Source organism: Pagrus pagrus (genome assembly GCF_965226575.1).
Source record: "Pagrus pagrus genome assembly, chromosome: 9".
In the NCBI taxonomy this organism is placed as follows: Eukaryota; Metazoa; Chordata; class Actinopteri; order Spariformes; family Sparidae; genus Pagrus; species Pagrus pagrus.
This window is the reverse complement of record NC_140193.1, coordinates 13,997,154-14,020,694: the sequence shown is the minus strand read 5'-3', so window position 1 is coordinate 14,020,694 and position 23,541 is coordinate 13,997,154. Positions and strand designations below refer to the sequence as shown.

Genomic DNA, 23,541 nt, shown 5'->3' with positions numbered 1-23,541 from the left:
CATTTACGCATCTTAAGACCACACCGGAGCTTGAGTTAGAAGAAAACAGAGAAGAAGTAAACAAGGTGTGATATGAAGCTCTGTATGTACATATTCATACAGTTAAGTCGTGTTAAAGGTGCAATATGTAAGAATATTAGTTTAAAACATTCAGAAATTAAGCAAAATAATCAACAAGAATGCAAACGTATAACAGACATCTATGTACTGCTTTGCAGAAGTATTCACGAAAGTTAGCATGCTAACTAGCTAGCCCCGTGCTTGAAAACCTGTTTCTCCCAGTGGTCCAAAGCTCCTGTACTGAGCTAAGAAGCAAACAGTAGCTACAGCAATGGAGCAGAATACAGTTAGCGGCAGTTAGCAGTCAGCCTTGCTAGCATGGTGAAATGGCGCCCCCATTTGTTGGCAGAAGGAATTCAACAGGTGGCAAATTCATACATGTTGCACCTTTAAGAAGGAAAGAACGACAACCGCTCACTAAGAGAATCATCACTGCAGTAAATCCACTTATTCTTTGTCCTTCTTTTATTCAGCCTTTACTGTACATTTGCGAAATAATATTTAAACTGGACAATGGGAGAGGAAGTTCTGTGTATGTACTGACTAGCAGGGAATTACCAAATACTTCAACTTACTGTTGTATGTACTTCAACTTTACAACATCTGTGAAGTACTGGCCGCAATCTGTTTTTTCCGCGTGTGTCATCTGCTTCCAGTCAACTTGATTGTCTCAAACTAAATCACAGGGTTCATTTACACATCTTCATGTTTTTTTTATTAGTTATTTTATTTAAACGGTTTTAATTTGTGACATGTTTTTCAGGTCAGTTGTAGCTAGTTAAGGCATACACGACACTCAGGCTGTATTCAACTACTGTATTAAGCAAAAGCTATGCATCATATTAAATAACAGATAATAAATCTCTTTTGATCTTGAATAGTAAGTGACCTGATAGCTCTCCTTTTGCATGGTCTTTTTTTTTGTATTCCATCTGTCAGCCGAGACTTGAGACCTAGATTAGCAGAGGTACAGACATTTTGTTTTTCAGCACTATGGGAAGCAGAAGCGTTGGGTGGCTGAATGAATATGTTCATGATGTTTTTCAAGTTGACACAAAGACTCAAACATCCCAAATAGGACATCCAAGGCATTATTCTACATACTTTCTAAAGGATTTGTCACATATGTATATTAAGCTATTGTTGGAGAGACTATTTAAAGATCTATTTTTTAGAAAATAATGTAAACTAATATTATTTTCGGCAACTCTGTGCATACTATTTGTATTTGAAACATAAAGTTGTTGTTTTTAAACCAAAACTACTCTGTGCTTTATTTGGTAGCAACACATGTTTCTTAATCACTCAAACACAGGAAATGTTTATGTAGTCAGGCCTCTTTTTAGCTACATCACTGACAGAAAAGGGTCAGGCTGTTTTTTTTATCCAGAAACACCGATGTGAGCTAACAGCTGGGTTTGATTATCCCCTGCTACATGTTGAAACATAAACAGTCTCCGTTGTAAACAGTGATGCATCACAACGGCTGACACAATGTGAACGCAGCATGAATAGCTGTGGTTACAGGGTGGGCTGCTGGTTGGTTTCAGTACCACGGACAGCAGCACACAGCAACACTCCTCTTTCCTCCTCATCATGCCTCCATGTGTTTTTTTTTTTTATCCAGGATGGAGAGTAAGTCCTTGAACACAGCACTCCCTGCTGGATGCTTCAGGACTTGCAGAGAAGAGAGAGAAATGCACATATTGTATTCATGATACATACATATAAAGACTGTTGTCATACAATATTACATATTACTTGAATTTTGATACTTAAGTACATTTAATATCAGATACATTTTAAGACTTTTACTCAAGTACTATTGACATGGGAGACTTTCCCTTTTACCAAAGTAATATTTTAACATGATATCTTTAGTTACTCAAGAGAATACCTTTTGGGTAGTTAAACAAAACTGTAAATAACATTAACTTAAGCTTAATTTGCTTTAAATTGATCATCTATTAATGATGGTTATTATAAAACATTACTGAAATGTTGGAATTTAGTCTCATGGGGCTTTAAGGGCTCCATAGTTTCCCCCTGTCTGTCCACGCCTTGTAAACAAAGGGAATAGTAGCCCACTTTATTCCTTCCACAAAAGATCAATAAACAAAGGGAGAGTCAAAGTAATCTTTATTATTATTGGTCAGTTAGGTACAGGAAAAACCTTTTTGTCGTATCCCATAGCTCATCTCAGGAGACGGATCCATACAGACACACAGAGCCCCAGACCCAGGTGAAACGCTCACTAAGTTACATATATTTAAAAAAATAAAAATATGAAAGTGATTGTTTTACCTACATGTGCAGGCGAGGCTCTCTAGAATACACATGGAAAACTCATGCACATCTCAAGTGGTTAAAATACTGAAAACCATTACAAAAATCTGTCCACCTGGGTCTGGTGGTTCAAAATGTTTTCTCTATGTGTCCCGTCTCCACTTAATAATGTTTATCTCCGGTTGGACCACGATACCCCGGCAACATTCTGAGGCAAGCAATTATAATCAGGACTGATTTAAAAGAGGGGAATGGTGGAAAAAAACACAAAGTAACTGCAACCAACCCTCTTACTGAGATAAATAAATAATAAATAAATCAAACAAAATTGCCTCAAAAGTGCCCCAAGTATCATCGTCGTCAAATTAAGGGTGTTCACACAACAACACATGGGAATTCAGCATGCTCACAGTAACACACATACAGATATGAATGTCTTTATAGAATATGTATCTGTCATCACAGCTTGGCAAAATTACACTTATACACAACGAATGCACAATAACACCTGGAACCATAATACCAGCCAGTGGGAAAAGACCCAAATACGTTTTTGAGTTGTCTTTGTCCAGTCGGGGGAAAAAACTTCCTGTAAAACTGACGACCTCATCCCCTGGTAGGTGGCGGTGATATCGTCCAATAACAATAGCCTATAGATAAAGAATTTATGTTCCCAAACAACCCATAAACACACACACACACATACAATCGCACACATTTTCTCCCACACTTATTACATGTTAGTAACATCATGATAAATCTCTTTTGAGTCGGTGACTAGATGGATGACTGGAACGTGAGATAGTCTGAACTACCTACAGTTAAGCGGCTGTGTCGAGAGCAGTAAACCTGACAGAAGTACAAAACACTCCATAACATCCTAAGTTGGCAATTATGTTGACATAGTTACATTAGGCTATATGTAATCATTGCTTGGCAGCATACAAAAATAAAAGAAGTTGCTCTGGTGCATATTCTGAATCATCTGCATTTGAGTTTCTCTATGCAAACGGAAGGAATTGTTTTCGGCACGTTATTCTTTTTTTCGAAAAACAAATGAGGCTGGCTCAGTTATTATATATTTGATTGGGATTAGGGTGTAACCATATCTGCCTAACTATTATTATACTACCAGTAGCAGCGTCTCGTAGTCGTGTAGTTTGTCGGCCGGCTGTGAAGCGAGCCTGGGTAATGCATATTTGGAATCCCTTGTGAAAAAAAGAAAATCCTTGAAAAGATTTTTCACACGCCCGCTCCACACAAGTTCACACAGATTCAAACAACAAGGAATAAAAAACACGACTGTTTAAAAAAAAATGAAAACAGTCGTGTTTTTCTATTCTATAAGACTCTAGGACCAGTATTTCTTCCTTTCATTAAAGATGCAATGTGTAAAGATTGGCCACCTGTCAAAGGGAACTAAACACCAACTGCTGCTAACAAAACTCTTTGCTGTATCTATCTATGACTGGAGCTATTAGTTGCCGTTAGTTAGTTAGCCCAGTTAGCCGTGCAGCTAGCAGCCCTAAGCTGACTCGAGTGTCCGCACACCAAACACAACGGGTCAGTTTAAGGACAGGGAACACAGTGCCGAGCTGACTTAGTGGCTCCGACCAGGACTCTGACTGTGACAGGACGAAGACATGGCAGACAGGGGACAGGAGCAGCGTCTGGAGCGATGACTTAAGGATTTATTTCAACCAGACCAGATGAAGTCTGGATGAAGAGTGTTTTAGGATGAGTAAACAAGACAGTTTGTCTTAGTTCTGTATGAAAGACAAAACTGGAAGCTTCCTCTTAAGAAGGGTATTTTCAGTTTAATAAGGAAAACTGGTGTAAAAGCTTGTGAAGCGTGAAACTCGCCACTCACATACATCTCCTAGCTGAAACCGCGGGGGGCTGTACCATCAGACTATCAAGCCCTGAGGTACAAAGCTGCGTTACGAGACAGGATGGGTCGGGCCATATCTTACATATTGCACCTTTAACTAAGTTGGTGTCAGATGACTAGTTAACTGCATTTTCATTTATTTGGATTTTAACAAACGGGTTCAAACTACATATTCAACCATTGGATTTAAACTAATACAACAATCTAGGGCCCATGTTTCACAAGTAAACAATGAAAGTAGGAATAGAAGATGGGCTGCATGTGTCCAGCCCCTGGACTAATTAGATTGATTTGACGATCAGTAATTAGCAAATATAAATACCGGCACCAAAATTGCAATGCTTCATTTTTAAGTGACACACCCTTCGCTATGCTCCACCTCCACTTATATACGGTCAGAGTTGCAGTTAGCCACCAGAAACAAAACAGATGACGAAAACAAACCCACATGACCGAGAAGAAAATGACAACTGATGGCTACACATGTGGCTAAAACAACCAACTTCTGCTTTTTTGAAGATCTCTGAGCTTAAGAAAATGAGATTGCTAATTTTGTTTTGTTCATTTAAATTCCTCACTTTTTACGTGCAGTTTGGCTGGTTAGACTTCTGTGTGTTCAAAGGTCTTTTGGGAGTTGAATGGGGTAAAGTTTTCATCCTTTATGAAACAGCTTCCAGGGCTTATATGTAAGGAATACTCTGCTACACTTGGCATTGACTTTTTTTTTTTTTTTTACAATGTTTTCAATCCCTCAGCATCAGATGAACAAAAGCATGTCTCAATAGACATTTTCTCTGTTATGGAGGTGGAGAGTTTAGGATGAGACATGACGAAGAGTAAAACATTTTAATACCATTGCAGTAGTAGCCATTGCAGAGGCACCCGTGCCTACATCTATCCTGTATGATGGGGACTCTCTACTTAATTCCTCTGGTATAGTGCAGCAAGGAGTGGGACCTGTGAAATGGCTACACCTGCAATCCACAAATGTTGGCAGAAATCCACAGAAATGCCAAGATCCACTTTTAGCACAGTGTAGCAGACCTTAGAAATGCACGATTTCCACCAGGGCTTATGACAGCTCCGCTTCTATGGCCAAAGTCCTGTAAGGGTATAGTATCAGGGCAAGTCGAGGGAAGGATTGAGGCAAGAGGAAGAGAGACATCGAGAAGGATGCTGGAATGGCGTCCTGTCCTCCTCTTTCACAGCCTTTGGGTGAAGTTTTCAGGGAATACTCCTTTAGCTGCATTTTCTTTGTTCTGCTGCCAGTCGTCCTGCTTAACGCCCATCAGCCAGCCATCATCCTGAACACACACACACACACGGAAATAAAGACATATCCACCTCATTGCAGTAGGGCCGAACTGATATCATGATCCAATAACCTCTTCATTAGTTTCACGATAAACCATTTGGTCTAGAAAATGTCAGAAAATTATGAAAAATGCCCCGAAAATGCCCAAAATGACATCTTTAAATTGTGTCTTTGGTCCAATTAACAGTCCGAACCCCAAAGACTCTTTATTTACTTTCATAAATGACAAATAATAGCAACAAATCCTCACATTTACGAAGCTGGACAACATATTAAGTACATGTGTGTACCTGTTCATCAGGGTTGTCAAAGGTCATTACTAGCACCACATCACCAGCCTTCATCTCCAGTTCGTCCGTGTCGTTGGCTGCATAATCATGCATCACTTGGACCTACATCACATAAATAATCCAATCAATTACCTCCACATACATAAAGCTGATGCTCAGCACTATTGAGATGCTTTCTTTCTGTAACCTGGTTTACCTTGAACAGGAAGCCGGTTGGCATTTCTGCCGTCTCCGTCGCTTCTTCTGTTGGCTCTGGTGCTACTGCTGCTGCTGCTGCTGCTGCTGCAGGTGCTGCTGCTTCAGGTGCAGGTGCAGGTGCAGGTGTCTAGAAAAAAAGAGGTTTGTTAACTGATGTGTAGTGCACGCTGAAAAACGTCACCGTTTTACCAAGGAAAAAAGAAAAGTCCCGTAGCACTGGAAAAACTTTGAATGATGCATACGTTTTTAATCAAAGCAACACTATGTAACTTTTAAAGTTATTTCGGAGAAAGATAGTTGATTGTAGAGTTTCATTCCCAGAGTGTCAAATAATTTGGTATTTCTTGGCGTACCCCGCCACTCGCTCAATGTTAGCCTGTGATTGACTCCAGTGCCCTGCATCCCTGCAAAGGATAAGCGGTTACAGTAATGGATGGGCGGATGGAGACTCAACAAATCAACTATCTTTCTGCAGGAACTTACATAGTGTTGCTTTAAATGTAAATTAATGTCGCAATCTTTCCAGCATTTGAAGAAAGTAAGGTTTTTTAAATTATAAAAAAAAAAATAGCATGCTAAAACGGACTTAAATGAGACTTGACCTGTGGCTTAGCATCTTTGTGAGATGCCATATCCAGTCACCTAAAACATATTCATGAATGCTTTATAGCTCTTTACATAACAATGTGTATTATTCCTACAGTCTTCATTTGCACTGTTTTATTATCATTTGCACTGTTTTAGTATTATTATAGTTGTTGCTTTTTTTCTTTATTTTTCACATGCCTTTTAAAATTGCTTTATTTTGTATATTTTTGTTGCATATATTTCTTTTTACATTGTTGGCACAAGGAAGAATTTCATTGTACAGGGAACATGTTTCCTTACTGTGCATATGACATTGAACACTTTGAATCTTGACTCTTTGGTAGCACTTCATTTTACAGGTTCACACATTTCATGGAAAGTAGGTGTTAATTACCAAGTAACATATTTTTTTTTATACAATTATCTCAACATTTATTGATAATTACCCCAACGTGAGTTAATACTAATATTCTGCTATTTTCCACCAAGCAGTTAATAAATAACTGGTAATTTCTTTGATACATCTTCTGCTTATTACGCAATTTTATTTTCCAATTAGTTTCCGTTCTACGTTGAAGTGAGTTGTTGCAGCTTAATTTGATAAGGCATCATCTAAGTGGCCTGTAAGATCAGCAGAAATGTTCATTTCGGGTCGATGCTGCGTTTTAAAGTCTCTGTCAGCAGATACTGACGACATGCTGATATTATCGTGCATCCATAATAACGCTCATTGCATGTCACAGTAGTTCCTCTGTTGCTCACCTCCTCTGTCGCTGCTGCTGCTGCTGCTGCTGCTGCTGCTGCTGCTGGTGGTTCTTCCTCCTCCTCTGGTGCTGCAGCAGCTGCTGCAGACTCACCCTGGCAGCGGAGAGACATAACAGAGAGAGGTTAGAGAACGAGACAGATGAGAGATCAAAAGAAGGGAAGAGGAAAGAATGACAGAGAGAAAAACAGACAGACGAGACAAAGACAGACGAAAAGACAAGCTGCACAGCCTAAACAGCAAAGTTATGGCTAATACAAGCAAGTGTGGTGAATAGAGGGTTAGCTTGGTTATTAATGCACAGGTGCCATAAAGGTTAAAGCTGTTGCAAGGCATTACTATGTGCATGGATTTGTGATTAGCAGTGACTGGGATTACTTGTGTGGAGCAGGTGTCTATACTCGTTTCTCAGCAATTACTTTCCAACTTTCCCTCTGTGTCACAGTTGATGCATCCATGCTGCTGGTCCAGATGCATCCTAAATCTTTCCAGCCCAAGACTTCTCCATCTTCCCACCTTCCACTCACACTGTATCACTCTATCATCTGTTTATTTCCAGTACCTCATGTTCAAACCTCCTCCTCAAAAATCAATGCATCCGCCATTTTCGTCCAGATGCATCTCTCCACTTTTTTTTTCTCTCTCCTTGATTACCTGACCCTCTTCATTATCCAACGCAGCATCAGCTTGTGAGGCTTCTTCCTCAGCTGCCTCAGCTGGAGCCTCAGCTGGAGCCTCAGCTGGAGCCTCAGCTGGAGCCTCAGTTGGAGTCTCAGCTGCAGGTGCTTCATCCTCAGTGGCGGGCACCTCTGTGACCGGCTTGCTCTCGTCATCATCCCAGCCCGCCTGGGCTTCAGCCATGGGATCATGATGCGCCTGCTGGCTCTCATCATCATCCCTCTCTCTCTCTGATGCCACAGCGTCATAGCGAACCGGTAGGGTTCCGTCATCCCCCCAGCCCTCCGTGGCAGCTGCTATGGGGTCATAGCGGACGGGCCGCATACCATCATCCCCCCAGCCCTCCGTGGCAGCCGCTATGGGGTCATAGTGCTCCTCGGTGTCCTCTTCCTGGGCACCACTGTCCTCAGGCTGAGGGGCAAGGGTCAGGTTTCAAGGAATCAGAGGTCATAAGAGATATTATACCTTTTGGGTTTGATAAGGGGTTCATAAATCAAATGGCGGGGGACATTTATAGGGGCATAAAGGCAAAGTATAAGGGATATTTAAGGATAAATTCAATGGCTAACATTCCAATGGTAGGAAGGGTTTGGGAATAAGCACCACCAGGAGAATAAATAATTTTTGCAAGGTTGGGGGTTGTATAGCCAAGGAATGAACAAAACTGGGCTGAGGAATAAAGTGAAATACTTTTAATGGACAAGGGTTTAGGAAATTATATCAAAGGGGCGCATAAGGGTTGTATTATAAGCCACTTAAATAGAAAGTGTATTTGCTGGCAATGTCGGTCAGCCACACACTTTGGTTCTGACTATATTTCAATCACTATTAGGTGGATGGCTATAAAATTTGGCGCAGACATTCATGGTGTCCAGAGGTTGATTCCTGATGATTTTGCAGATCATCTGACTTTCTCTCTCTCTTTCTCTCACGCCAGCTTCACATCAGAAACTTCCCCTCAGATTATATCAGCAAAATTACATTTCTTTCTTACCCCACTTTTCACTTTTTAATCAGCCTCAACTGCAGTTTGGGTTTAGTGCCAATTCCTCGAATATTAGCATGCTAACATGCTAAAATAACACAGTGAGCAAAAAGAAAAATTATACCTGTTACTACCTATACCAATCATCAGTATTTCTTCATTATTTTTATTTTTAATTTCAAAATTGTATGAACATTTCATTGGGTTGTATTTAATACTTTTTTGACTCATACTTTTGGTTCCCTCGTCGAAAAGCCTGTATTTTTGATATTGCAGAAATGTTTTTTATGATACTTACACGTTTTATTCAGCACGATAATCTTCGCAGATGAACACCACTTTTGTCATTTTTGAAGCGTAAATTAAATCTCTAAAAAGAAGTAGAAAGCTAATGTTGGGCTATAAACAGACTACACTGTAGTCGCAGGACTTAAACGTCACCACCACTAAGCGTCTCACTACACAATTACTATACATATTTTCTATAAATTGAGTTTTAAAGTTAAAGATAGTTTGCAGCTAGTAAAGACGGACTAGTGAGTAGATGAGTCTCCGTGTTCAGTGTGATGACGTTTAATGTCCCAGATAACGTCTGTAGTCTCATTTAGCCACTTGTTAGCAACCGCTAAGTTCAATTGATGGATGTTAGCACTGTCATTGTGAGTTTTACAGCCATGTAAAAAAGGCTGGTGATGATGTAAAAGAAAAAAGCCTGTTACTAAAAGGTCTAAAACCTACAAAGACATGAGAATCGCCTTTAAGGGACTTGGTATCAAGCACTATTTAGGTCGAACTTAAAATATTTAGGGGAAAACTAAGCATGGAGACGGGGCCACGGACATCAATGTGAGGAGTTCAGCAGCAGATGTCAGCAAGTCACCATCATCATCATCACCATCATCATAATCATCATCATCATCATCAGACCCAAGAAGGTTGATGTAGAAGGATAAACCTTTACAGAGAAGGTTCAGATCAAAACAAAAGACAGATGAAGATAAGGAAGGGTGGCAGCAGAAGCCAGAAACGCAAAAGCTGTCAGCCTTTTCCCATCAGAAAATAGATGTTGGATCTTCTGTTTGTAGCTTGCAAGCATGGTTTAGATTCCCACGGCTATGTTCGGATGGAGAAAGAGGAAGGAAGCTTTGTAAGAGCAGAGGTGTCGTTCCCTTCTGAGCTATCACTGCTTTGCCTCAGGCTCCGAGACACGTCTCTCTTACAGTGATAGGGATGAACAAAAGGGTTAGTTAATGGTCAGAATGCCAAGTTGCAAGCAAAGGTGTCGTGAAGTTGCTCACTAGCTCTTCACTTCGCTGAAACAACCCGCGGAAAACATGAGCAACTTCACTTTCAGAACAAAACTGTTCCCTGTGTGTCACATGGCGCATGTACTGTAGCTAACATGTACAGGCTACATGTTCTGTCAGCGCAACATGTGAACATACAGCGAGACGAGGGGCAACACAAAGAAAGGAGGTTAATTCAGTTACAAATCATTTTACACAAAGGAGATTTTTTAACTTATATTTACCATTAAATTCACAATACTGTCTAGATGTGTCCTTTGTGGAGGTCAGTGGTGTCTTACAATCAATCCTTTATAGGTTTTGGCTCTACAGTACGCTGTACACCATCAATGCACACACGCTGAACAAAGACAAAGAAAAGGACTGCACATCAGACACCATTGATATTGTTGAAAATACATACAGTGCAAAATGTCAATTTGAAACTGAATTGACCCACGCTCCTTCCCAGGTTCTATTTGTGCCGTACAACGATCTCTTCAGTGTTTAGTGGTGACACATAAAGCACTGCAGACACAAAGACAACGCACAAACAGATTTGGGACGGACAAATGAAAGTGATCCATTTATGCAAAACCTGGTTTATACACAGAGGCGGCCATTATAGAAGTCCAACCCAGCAAGTTCTGCATGTGTGACGCAGGATGTCTTTCCCAGCGTACTTTGAGAGTGGGGCTTGTATAATGAGCAAGTAAATAAGTAAGTAGTAAATGTAAACGATAAATGAATTGCTGGTAACTGTGAACACAAATAAGAATACGCTGATGAGGATGATGATCATAATGCTAATTCCGTGTTTTTGCAAATCCACACAAAAGTGTTAAGATGAGGATGATACGCTTACCCATGAATCCCAGTTCGCAGGCTGTGGAAAACAGAAGGAAGCAACAGAATGAGGAGACACAACAAACCTGGTCACAAAGCTCTCGCTTATGCTCGCTGCATTCAAGGTCCCATGCTCTAAACCTACAAGCCCACAGCGTTAGATCTCCAGCAGAACAAGAGTACAAGCAATTCTAGGTGAAGTCTGAAGTAGGAAGTGATGCAAGTCTAAAGAGGTGGCCACTGGTTATATGCTAAGAGAAAGGTGCGCTGCAAAACAACATTTATTTTAACTTTAATCATGAGTCTCAACAGATCATTCAGAATCTACACAATCCCTCCTAATGCCAGTGTCAAATTTAACTCACATCAGAGTGTCTGGACACAAATAACTGAATATTTAAACTAAAAACAAAAGTTGGGACTCAAAAGGTAATTTATTTGTACCAAAGAAATCATCCAAGAGCTCCAGATTTAGGTTGTGCCAATCACACTATTCTTTAAAAAACATAACAAAAACATTGTGACAACGGAAATATATCGTAATGACGCTTCACCATTATGCACGACAACAACGAGCACGGCTGACAAGCGAAAGTAACGCTGCTGCGACTAAGAGGTTGGTTCCAAAAAGGGGAGCGACTTCAATCGAGTGGAAGTGGTTTGATTACAAAAGATCAGACGTACAACAAACTACAGTCATACGTATAAAAGGCAAGAAGACTGTAACATCAAAAGGGGTCAGTATAACAACTCACTCACTCATATAGTCAACCCCTACTGGAGATAACAAAGATTTTGGTAAATCTGTGAAAGTACTGCACTGAATTAACTACATATCGGTTGAAGTGGGTACTAGCTGCATAGTATTTGTTTTGTTTTCTGGCCTATCCAACTTACTCTTTCTTAAAATCCACAAAAATATCCCTTGTTAACTCAACTGTACGCTCAGATAACGTAAGTGCAACGCATGTCCTCCCAGTATCTCAAACTGCTATTTCTGCTGTACAGGTTAGAAGAGAAAGAAGTAAGAGCAGAGCGGGGCTTCAGTCTACAGTTCATGCCATGAGTGATCTGCGGACAGTGCCGAAGCAGGAGGAAGTGGTCACTAAAAGCAGGTTTCTACAGATCATCATGCCATCATCCGCCTCTCGTTCGGTAAGTTGGAAAGAAGCAGAGCAGGTAACACCTCAAACCATGCCAAGCTTTTCAAGTGATTTTTATTTTGTATCCAGACTTATCATGCTAGTGTCAATATATTTAAAGTCACAGAGCTGCACTGGCAACTGGAAAAATCCTGCGTTACGAACTCATAACGAAGTACTCACGGACTTGAAATGAACGTTTTCTGAACAAAATACAAAATCTCTTGTGAAGCTTGGCATTTCTTGCAGTGGAGGGTCTCTAACGATCTATACGTTCATGCCATGAATCATCCACCTGTGTGACCGTGGAGGCTGTGGCTGCTGCACTGAAAGAGTCCAGGTCCATGTCCAACAGGCTGCTCACTGCAGGACTGTCAAACTGATAACAACAGGAATAGGAGGGCTCGTTGGCTAACTGGATGTAATAGAGAAGGCAAGGAACAGGACAGACTGGAATAGAATAGAATAGGGGAGGTATACGGGAGGAAAGACAGGCCAGAGGGAGGAACTAAAAGGCTCTGACCTGTGCAGGAGAGTGTTAAGTTAAAGGTCTGAGGCTGTGTGTGGACAGCAGCTGCTCACTCACCTCTGTGGGCGAGGTGACGCTGATGTCAGGAGCAGCTGCAGCAGCATCAAACAGGTTGATGATGTTCTCTGGTTTCATCTCCTTAGATGGGGTCACCTTGGGCGGAGGAGGCACTGCTGGTCTTAGCTAGGACAGAAAAAGGAAATATGTCCGTTTCACGAACCGCACATCTGCTCACTTCCTGTCAACTCAACAGTAACGTTACTCACGCCTCCAATCTAAGTGATCACAGTGCGTTTTCATTCTCGAGTTGATCTGACAAATGTGCGTTTACCTTGGATGGAGACTTGGGGATTGGAGGTGGTCCCGCTGGCCTTAGACTGTGGTTAGATGCTTCTTTTCCACTGTGTGAATGAGAGACAGTTGAGAGACAATGTGAGAGAAAGGTCGAGCAAATGTTGAGAAGGAGCAGCTAAAAGCTACCACAGGCTACAAGGCATGCTGTACGAGAGTCCAAGAGGAGGTTGCTGCTGCAGAACTGTCATGCAAGAAAAGTGAGCCTCGTTTCCCTCCGTTCCTCTCCTCATCCTCCCTCCATCCCATGCAAGCAGGCTTTGTCTGTGCCTCCAGTGCATCTTCACAAACGAGCATTGTTAGAGGCATTCAAAAGCAGCCCCAGATCTGTAAGTATGAGTAGAGTTGAAAAAACCTGTCATGATTGCTGGACCAGGCGATTTTGTACATGGCGGCAGCTCAGTTTGTCACCCTGTGTCAAGCGTTTCAGCCTCTTTCCTCGTGTTTTTGTTCTCCTGGTGTTTTTGGGTAGTAGCTCAGTTCTCCAGGACCTTGCCTGTTTATTGGATTTTTGATTCTTGCCTGCTCCCCGTTGGTCTTGTTTTCAGTCATGGTTTTGGTTTTCACTTTAGATGTTTCCCATTCTATTTTGAGGAATTCATCCACATGTGTCGTGTTGTGACTTCCCACTCACTGTCTTTGTTTTATTTCCTGCCCTTTTGCTGTGTGCACCTGTGTTTCATTTGTTCATTAGCCCTCGTGTATTCTCTTTGTCAGCTCATCTGTTTTGTTCGTGTTCATCTTGGTTTGTACTCGTTTTTTGGATTTGCTCCAGACTGTGTTTGTCAGTTTTGTTGCCTGCCTTTGATTTGTTTGGACTAAAGCTTCTTATCATTAAAGCTCGCTTTTTGTTTCTCTACCCGCCTGCCCCTGTGTCTTGCGTTTGGGTCCCTTTTTGATAATCCATAACAGTTTTCCTGGGTTTAACCCTTGCTTATCTCACCATCCTGTAAGCTTTTGTACTTTTTTGTGTAAATATGATCACTGGACTGCACAAGCTCGGCCTCAGGCATCTGCATGTAGGTCATAACGCTTCTGTTACTGCTGCCCTGCTTGCAGAAGTGCATGTGCAAATTACCACATAGCAACTGTGGGAAAAAATTATAAATTACATGGAGAAAGTATTAATTTCCAAGTGACTCTTTTATGACCTGTGGCCTATTCGTGGATGTATGTTACCCCACAGGCCCATTTCTTACTACATACAGACTATGCGGTTTGGTTGGGCCCCTGAAGACAGTGACTGTAGTCATGATCTATTTAATGTTTTTGAATGGGAAAGGGATATCGTTATATGGTTACTCTGCTTTTTTTCCCTTAACAAATTTGCTCTGAATATCAAAATGCAAATAAAAATGCAGCATCCGTCTTATTTATTCCCATTTTGCAGATTTTGTAAATCCTGTAAAGGTTTCTTGATTTACGGGAGCCTGAATGTTCCAATTTATTTATTCATTTTTAATTTTAAGTTTTAAATTGCTGGGGTAAAATGTTTAAACAAAATTACATTTTTCACAGATCGAGTTTCTTCTCCTCTTAAAGTGCACCAGACTGATGCATTTAAATGTTAAATGGCATCCTCACCATCCTCCAAAATAGGGGCCCCTAAACAACATTCGGCAAAGGACACTCAAACAGCTAGAAACGGCCCTGATACCCCAAATTTAACACAGCACAAGGACGACAACTGGTAAAAGATCTAGATTTGAAAATACTCTCACTGCCGCAAGGTGAAAAGTGGGAAAAATTGTAGGTGAACACTCCAATGCACCAGTGAATGTTGTTAATCAAGTCTCCATTAGCTGAGATAAGATCCTGCGTACCTTGGGACTTGGGTTGCGCTGTTATGTAACGGTCTTGCCTGGTGCAGCGTTAATCATACAGGTTTGCTCAACTCTCACATATCTGCAGCTCTGGGGGCTCAACTCTCTGATCAGTGTGTCTATGATTCACTCGCACACCCAAGCACTACTTCTCCCTTTAGATCTCTAAGAAGGCTGCAGACTGACTGACAGACAGATAGCTGGACAGACAGGTCAGTTGGACAGACAGACAGGAGTTGTGTCACCATGGTTACTGCTGGTTACCTCCTACTTGCTCCTGACGATGAGGCGCCTCTGTTACCTTCCTTTCTGTAAGGGGTGGCTTCAGGTTAATACATGCCATGTTGTTTTTCTGTACCTGTAGCTCAAAATGATTTTTATATCTGGTGTTTTAATCCACGAGTGTCATATTTTCCAGATATAGGAGGAAGTCAGTGAAATAATCAGATGGACATTTTTAAGACCACAAAACTCTACATCTCTCTTGGGCTGCAATTTAAGATTAAACATATTTATTTTGCTGTCATAGAGGAGGAAACACAATCTGAAAATTTGCATTTCTGAAGTGGGTATCAGAGGATTTCTTCTTGTCTTTCTTGAGAAATTATACAAATTGATTAACTGAATATCAAATGAATTAACAATTGACAATTTATCCATTCAGCTCTAGCTCTACATCTCTCTAATACAATTTATCCTCAAAAAGTACTTCAGATGCGACAGCGACTTCTTCAACTGTCAATGTTTAAGACAGCAAATATGCATATTGCGCTAAAAAGGTATTTGTGGAGCTTTCTGAATACGTTAGTGCACCACTTCTCTATGGCATGTTGTGCTGGCAGTAAAATATGCTGTTTTTCTGACTGTTCTGCCTTAAAATAAAATAAAAAACAGCAATAAAAGAAAAAGTTTTGAGAACTTTTACCTCTTGGCTTACAGCAAACTCACTTATAGGGAAAATGAATAAATGTGTTCAAAATAATCAGAATTATTTATTTTTATTTTCACTTCTGATGCAGCACACTAAATTCATTCAGTACAATGATGTATGTGCACTCAAGAGGTTTTAAAAGGTTTATTTTTTGCCCAAGTCTAGAAGGAGCCATGAATGTAAGTATTTTCTTTGCAGGTTAAACTCACTCTAGCTCTAAAATGAATCCCAGGATTTAATATAAACATTGTTTTTAGAATTGCTAAAACCTGAGGTCACTGGTTTTCACCTCAGTAGATTACAAACAAAGTAGGAAGGATAAAACTTTTCACAGTGTCCGACTACTTTAGAGTCTGAACAGCAACATTGTCACATACTCAAGTTATTTATATGCTACACACATTTTTATAAAGACTAATGCTGTAGAAAGTCTTGATACAGTTTACATGATGGATTGTTGCTCACTAACCTGGTTGGGTCTGTACCCTCCAATTTCACCAAGACATCATACAAATCCTGATCCAACTGCAAAAAGGAAAAGACAGGGAGCCATCAGAAATATTACACGTAACACCGACAGCTTTATATAATTCAGCCCAAAATCTCCATTTGAACAACATAGTATGTTTACCCATTAAATTCCCATAATCCCAATTCATTGCTCTGGCACAATCATATACAGTATATTGTGTTGCTCCTGCTCTGTAATATCAGAAAAGTCTGCTGAAGCTACTTTGCATCATCATGTCCAGATTTAGAGAGGCTCTCCAGCTAAGGCATAAATACAGGGGATAATCTCTGTGCAGTCTGCTAAAACCCAATGTCCTACTTTTGTTTGACAGTGGGAAAAAAATAAGAAATGGACTACAGCATATCAGAGTTTGCATCACGGTTCAAAAACAGTGCTGAAGGGCAGCACGAAGTTGACATTTCTGGATTCAATTGCAGCCCTTGGCGATGAAGTCAGAACTCGCACTATCTGATACAGCACATCAGTCCGTTCTGTCTGGTCTTTATCTAAATTCAGCATTAATGGAGATCTATGCACGAGCCTCACCCGGCTGATTTCCTTGTGAAACTTCTCCTCGAAACCGGCCAAACTCTGGAAGGTGCTGACGTAAAACCCAACACGACTAAAAATGGGAAAGAAGAGAGAGAGAGGCAGACGGACAGTATTGACTGGCTAGTTTAATATCCTGCGAGGGTAAATGTAGCACAGATGTAAGCGAGACGCAATTACAGCATCGATCCATCAACAGGAAAATCATTTTCACACACACATACACACACACCTGTTCCAGAGTGAAGGCAGCTCCTCTTGCAAGTCAATATTAATCTCCTCAAACACCTTCTGGGCTCGCTCTAACTCTTCCTCGGCCTGAAACACACACACACACACACACACACACACACACACACACACACACACACACACAGACAAACACACAATGTGTTGGCATAATGCATCAGGGCATGTTCATGAGAGTCTGATTGATGACATGCTGTATGTGTGTGTGTCTTACATTTCCTGACACTATGCTTCAACATGTCTGTCTTCAGTTTGCTTTGTTGTTGTCATTTTCCAGTCTGTTCTCACTGAATTACATCACTTCAGTGAACTTCGCCTTAACCTAACCAAGTAGTTTGTTTTGCCTAACTCTAACTAAGAAGTTTATTTTGCATAAACCTAACCTAGGAGGCTTTTTTGCCCAAGACCAACCACACTGTGAAGGTTTGAAAACATTGGTAACACTCCAAAAGTCATAGTATGTTACACTGCAAACTATTAGTCAACAAAAAGTCTATCCAGACGTTGTATATTACGTATTGTTGCTAGCTTGACTGTAAAGCCTTTATTTTGAAAGTCTAACCAAACATTGCAAATAAAACGTTTGTGCTAACTTGAGTGCGGAGCCTTTCATGTGCAAAACTGACACTAGAGGGGTAGGTAGTGGTAGTATTCAACAGAAACAAGCGGCTGGGATCATGGTCAGAAAAAGAGAGCGATGACATGCAAAAACAAGTTCAAACTGAGGACTGCTCGGCTAAGAGGACACCCCTTGTCATTGTTTCACAGTCGTCAGCACTTGTAGGAGGTGCAGTAAGACTATCACGTACCTGGCTCCTGGACAGACTGCTCTGGGCAACGTTGTGTGCAGACAAGATACCCTGAGCCCAGCCTGGGGTGGCCCTCTCTAATAAGGAGGAGGGCTGGAAGAGAGACAGAGAGAGACGTCACATGTTAAATGCTGTGAAATTTGATACACGTTAATGCGGCCCACGTTTTGCATTTTCTTTCACCTTGGTTATTTTTATGCCCCCGTCCTTTTTCTTGGTCTTGTGTGTGGTGGCATAGTTGTGCCTGGCGCTGTCGTAATCGACCAGCTTCCTGTCCCTCTTAGCTATACGTGCCTGGATGAAAGACAAGAGGACAGGTATTCAGTGTCTCCTGCACCTGCGTGAAATGTCTCAGTTCTCTCATCATCTCTTGAGCAAAAACTTGTTTTTCATTAGCTTCCAGGTGCAGGTAATCTTATATCTTTCCAACAACCATTTTTCTGTTAAATAACTGAACTGAAATACAAATACAGTAGTGTGTGATCATTAAAAAAGCCTGGCTGCTGCTTCACAAACACTAGATCCTATTAAGTTTTGGTCATGGCTGCTACGGGTCTCTATGATCACACAGCTCACCTTGATATCGGGGAACTGGCCCAGGTAAGTGTCCATGGAGATGAGAGCATGATCGACCAACTTTTGGTGGTAGTCAGTCCACAGCACATCACAGTCCTGCAGCATGGGTGAACGCAACAGTGCAAAGACAATCATGAACACACAACATCAGAGATTAGATAAGGCAAACTGTATGCAGGGGTTGTTTTATGTTTCCTGGATGGAGTTCTCCATCACTTTAGAGCTCATTCCAGTAGCGCTGTTGCTATTTGCTTGTGCGTAAATGAAGAATAAACCGAAACTGATTGCAGTGTTTTTCTTGCAGCCAGCTCGCAGGTGGTTGTAGATAAGACCCATTAATCAAAAAGTAATTCGAAGAGTAAACTTTGTTGAGTCGGAGGAAAATTTAATGAGCTGCTCAACATCTCTCACAAGAGATGCTAACGTATAATTTTAGCTGTCGAGAGGACACTTAATCACACGTGCGTACTCGAGGAAAAATAGCTGATGTGTTGCATAAGCATGTAAACAACCACTCAATCAACTCATATACACTATAATAAAGTAGTGTTGACTTCTTCACACTCTCACGCGTGCATTTAATGTAAACACAATCATGTCAAGTGTTGCTGACCTCCACAACAGAGTCCACCTCGTTCTTGCCGTACCAGTCGGGCTCGTACATGTCAGCCAAACACGCCTGAACGTTCTTGGAGGACTCGTGCATGGCTGAGGAAGAGCACACATTCTGCGTTACAATCGGCGGATAGTTGCAGGTTGAGGTGTGTCATTTTATCACGCATGATTGTGTGTCTTGGTACATCTGAATCTGCATGAGCGTGTGTGTGTGTGTGTGAGACACCTTTCACTGCCTCCAGGTATGCTCTGAGGTCCCTTTGCAGTTTGCTGCCTTCAGTCTGGAGGTGAAACATAAACAAGAGGCTCAGAACACAAAATCAAACACTGCGAGGAGCCAGCACACACGTCAGTCTCAGCAAATGCAACCCGTGCCCCAAAACTCTCGTTAGCCACATTCCCCCAGAGAGCCGCTTTATGTTGAGCTCCACTGTTATGCAGCAGTAGATTAATAGAATAATTGATTTCTGGGAAAATAAGTAATTTGACGCCGCCATGCAACATGACTGCTCTCACATATTGTTTGTTGAAGTTGATCACTCCCTCCTCGAATGCAACATCTTTGGTCTCATCGGCTTTGCCAAGCTTCTGGAGAACCTGTCAGTCAAACAAAAAACAACATCAGTGGCAATACCTAGGGTATGTTTATACTTTTATGTTTTTGTTTTTTGTTTTTCCTTTATGTGAAAATATGCCGCAGTCTTGGCCAGGCCTCCCCTGTAAAAGAGATTTGAAGCTCAGTGGGAATATTCAGCTTCAGAATCCATCAGCGTCTCCGTTTCGTACAAAAACCTCGGAGTTTCTGGTGTATGCAAGAATATTATGTCACATTTTTATGGATTATGTGCACATCTACACCCCTCAGTCTACTATCCGGAAGGCCAACAGGACCCTATCTGACCCGTCCCATGTGTTGAACTTATTAATGGGCAGCTTCTGGAGAGCAGACAGAAGAGGTGGCTCAGTTCCAAGATGAGAGCTGTTTGTTTGTAACCATGTAAGTGAGTTATATCGCTGGTTGTGTGCATTTCTTTATGAAGATGTGTATGTTCTGGGAGATATGTTTGACTTTGTACGTTTTAATAGTGTGAAAGACTTGTTTTTATCTCACGTGCTCATGTGTTTTTACTGTAATGTTTTGTCTGATGCAGCAGCTCCCTTAACCCAAGACAATAAAGCAACCTTAACCCTATTAAACATGTATGCTGGAGCGCACCACAGGGCTGATCAAACTCGATGTACTCACTGTCTCATGCTTCCTGTCCCGCGGGTCTATTCTGAATTTGAAAAATCTGCCTTTAGTTTTTTGATTTATCTACAAAACATTCTCAAGATCGACACTCTCACTACCCCTGGAGAAATCAAGCTGTTGATCTCCAACATCTCCACTTCAGTGCGCAGTTGTTTTCACACAGTGTCATTCTTTTGAAATGTTAAAGCTCTGCATGGAATTTCCCGGAATAATGAAGGTTACATTAAAAAAAAAGGTTTGCAAAACCGAAGACAGAACGTGTTCCCTAAACGTCGTTTCACATGTGAACATTCACCTGTTTTCTTGCCTTGATCGCTCGCTGTCTTCTAACTTTAAAGGGGCATTACGCAGTTTAGGAGAAGAAATTCAAACTCAAAATTTTAATATTTACAATATCAGTGCAGTAATAATACAAACTCAGGTATATCTTTTTTTTCTCCATAACTGAATAAACAAGTTGCTCTCAGAGGATAACAGGAACACTGTTTGAAGCTAGAAAGGTGGCAGGGTCCGCCACATGTAAACAAAGTGAACCAATATGAAGTTGTGTAGTCCTTTAAGGTCAGTTTGTTTATTCAGTTTGTTTATGTAGTCTGTTCTCTTCGAATTAAAATGTCTCCCCAAAAACTACATAGTTTAAGTTAAGCATGTTTTCTTTGCACTGATGCCAAGAATGTTGTTTAATGTCATTATGAGTAAATAAATAACATAAATAAAGCACACTGACAGTATACAATAATGCTTGTGTGCATTACAGGCTGTACATAATTGCCACAGGACCTTATACACATGACATTCTCACACACTGGGTTCATAGTGGTAACTGTTTTCTCTCTTAAGCCCCACAGCACATGATGCATTATGGCAGACAAATAGCGCCCCCTGCCAGTTACTCAGCGCACGACGTGCAGGTGCTTGAACGCATAGAGTAGGCCTCACATCTACCACATATACATACTGCAGCATGGGTGATCGTTATCATCACAGTGGCAGTAAAACGCAAAAGGGCCTTCCTGCAGTCACCATCTGTGTGACGAAGTCTGACTGAGACACCAGGTTATTGATTCAAAGCGCCTGACGCGCATCAGTCCCGGGGCTCAGAGGTGACAGATGAAATCATGAGGCCCGTACAGTAAATCTCACTGCAACATGAACGTGCCCGCTGTGTGACATTGACTCCAGGGGTGGGGGTGAGGTACTTGAAGTGGACAATCCCCCAAACTCATCACCCCCGTCCGTGTTGTGGCGATGTCGTGATGCGACACTGCGCCTCGGCGGATGGATGGATGGATGGATGGACGGTGGAGGCTGCGGCACCAGCGGCTCGTTAGGCCTGAATAATCATCTCCCCCCACCATCACCACCACACATCAACGTGCTAGCGAGCAGCTCTTACCTTCTCCTGGGCTCTCGTTAGTTTTTTCTGAACGTTGCTGGCCACTTTCCCCGCAGTCAGCCCCTTCCCCAAATTCAACTCAGCCATCTTGTAGCGTAGATCGGTTCTTTGGATGCGGGGAGAGAGGAAATAAGAGCAATAACGATCGGGCGGACCGCTACGGCGAGCGTTGAGGCAAATTCATCAATGTCCAGTGGAGAAAATAATGGCGATAATAAATGTGATGTGGCGATGTATCTCCAGGAGGATGTGTGCGTGCAGAAAGCTAAGCGCTATTCTCAAATATTGAGCTGCTGTGTGCGCGTCCGTGACAGAGGAGGATGCTGTCAGAGATGCTCTTAAAGGCGCAGATGCTGCTGCGCGTCCACACACGAGACTCAACGCACGAGACTGTGAATTAACTGGCGAAGATCAATATGAACAAAATGTACAACTGAAGGAGAAAATTCTGCACTAGTTTTAAAATAAAATAAAATAAAGCTTTTTTTTATCTCAGTAATTTCATTTTTAATTAATTTTTATATATAAAATCTATTTAAGCAGCTTCAGGCCATGAAGTCAAGTATTACATGTGTATTATATGTTGAATATATGGTAAATTAATATCCTGGCATTCACAAACAACCAAAACGTCATAGCAAACAGTGCTAAGAAAACGCCAGGCCTAGTTGTATTAACGCTTCAGGGACCATCTGTCTCAGGCTGATATTATGTCGTTACGTAACACAACAACAACCTGGTCGTCAGCGACAGAGTATCACTGAAGAGCAGCTCAGCAGTCAAGGAAAACACTTGTAAACAGAGTGAAGACTCCCAATCTCATAAAAAAATGAATGTTTTCTGTGAGTGATGAGCCAAGCCTGTGTCCAAAATCAACATTTTGTGTTAACTGTTAAAAAGAGCCATCGACTTGTCCCTTAGGATCATGTTTGGGCTGTAATGGACTACATGTAGTTGGGATTACATCATTGGATTTAAAAAATAAGTAACTTTAATCAGCCTCTGTTTGTTCATGAAAAGTGTGTTATTGTTTTTGCTCACAGTGTCACATATGATTCGATACGATTCACGATACGTTGCCCATGATAATGGTGATTCGGGGATGATCAATGCGTTTCGAGACAATCATCCAACAGTACATCACAACATCTGTCTAACTGAAGAATACAAATACTCCCATCACAGCCCGGCTCAAGGGAAGGACAACAAAGATTTATTCAACGCAAACATACGTCAATAAATAACAATATAAAGTATGTACATCTGTAACGTCAGTAGTGTTTGTAGTATGTATGAGTGACAAAGAAAATTAACAAAGGGAAAACTTCACCCGAACCAACAAACCATGAACCCTGAATGAGAGAGAGAGAACTGGCTGAATCCTCCAGCTTATGTAGCTGAGGAGCTGCAATCACAGGTGGTAATTAAGTGCACTCCAAAGCAGGAAGTCAGGTGGCTGTGGGCTGTCGCACTCCTTAACATTTACATTTAGCAGACGCTTTTGTCCAAAGTGACTCACAGTAATTCATACATTCATACACTGATGGCGGTGGCTGCCATGCAAGGTGCCGACCAGCACGTCAGGAGCAGTTTGGGGTTCAGTATCTTGCCAAAGGACACTT

The 23,541-nt window shown here is 41.4% G+C and overlaps 1 protein-coding gene across 3 annotated transcripts; it reads right to left on the bottom strand.

Annotated features, from left to right (window-relative positions):
- Positions 1 to 2,182: 2,182 nt before the first annotated feature.
- On the bottom strand, positions 2,183 to 22,269 carry bin1a (bridging integrator 1a). Of its 3 annotated transcripts, XM_084363070.1 has the most exons (19): positions 21,920 to 22,268; positions 19,788 to 19,868; positions 19,498 to 19,552; positions 19,270 to 19,364; positions 18,657 to 18,752; positions 18,264 to 18,374; positions 18,081 to 18,173; positions 17,255 to 17,340; positions 17,020 to 17,095; positions 16,432 to 16,487; positions 15,296 to 15,340; positions 13,189 to 13,258; positions 12,915 to 13,040; positions 11,206 to 11,226; positions 8,046 to 8,480; positions 7,391 to 7,486; positions 6,039 to 6,167; positions 5,843 to 5,944; positions 2,183 to 5,541 (listed from the first exon to the last, which is right to left on the bottom strand). In XM_084363070.1, the coding sequence occupies exons 1-19, from the start codon at positions 22,004 to 22,006 to the stop codon at positions 5,440 to 5,442; spliced, it is 1,962 nt and encodes a 653-aa protein (XP_084219196.1). In that variant the 5' UTR covers positions 22,007 to 22,268; the 3' UTR covers positions 2,183 to 5,439. The 3 variants fall into 3 exon arrangements, with proteins under 3 accessions (XP_084219196.1, XP_084219197.1, XP_084219198.1); XM_084363071.1 differs by lacking the exon at positions 15,296 to 15,340 and having other exon boundaries at positions 21,920 to 22,269; XM_084363072.1 differs by lacking the exon at positions 8,046 to 8,480 and having other exon boundaries at positions 21,920 to 22,263.
- Between the last annotated feature and the right edge of the window lie 1,272 nt (positions 22,270 to 23,541).

Bases quoted from the DNA above. Each gene is read 5' to 3' on its own strand.
- bin1a (XM_084363070.1), bottom strand. From the start codon at position 22,006: ATGGCTGAGTTGAATTTGGGGAAGGGGCTGACTGCGGGGAAAGTGGCC. The intron at 19,553-19,787 runs GTGAGAGCAGTC...TTTCACCTCCAG, and splicing joins TCAACTTCAACAAACAATAT to ACTGAAGGCAGCAAACTGCA. The intron at 15,341-16,431 runs GTTAGTGAGCAA...CACCCCTTACAG, and splicing joins GAGGGTACAGACCCAACCAG to AAAGGAAGGTAACAGAGGCG.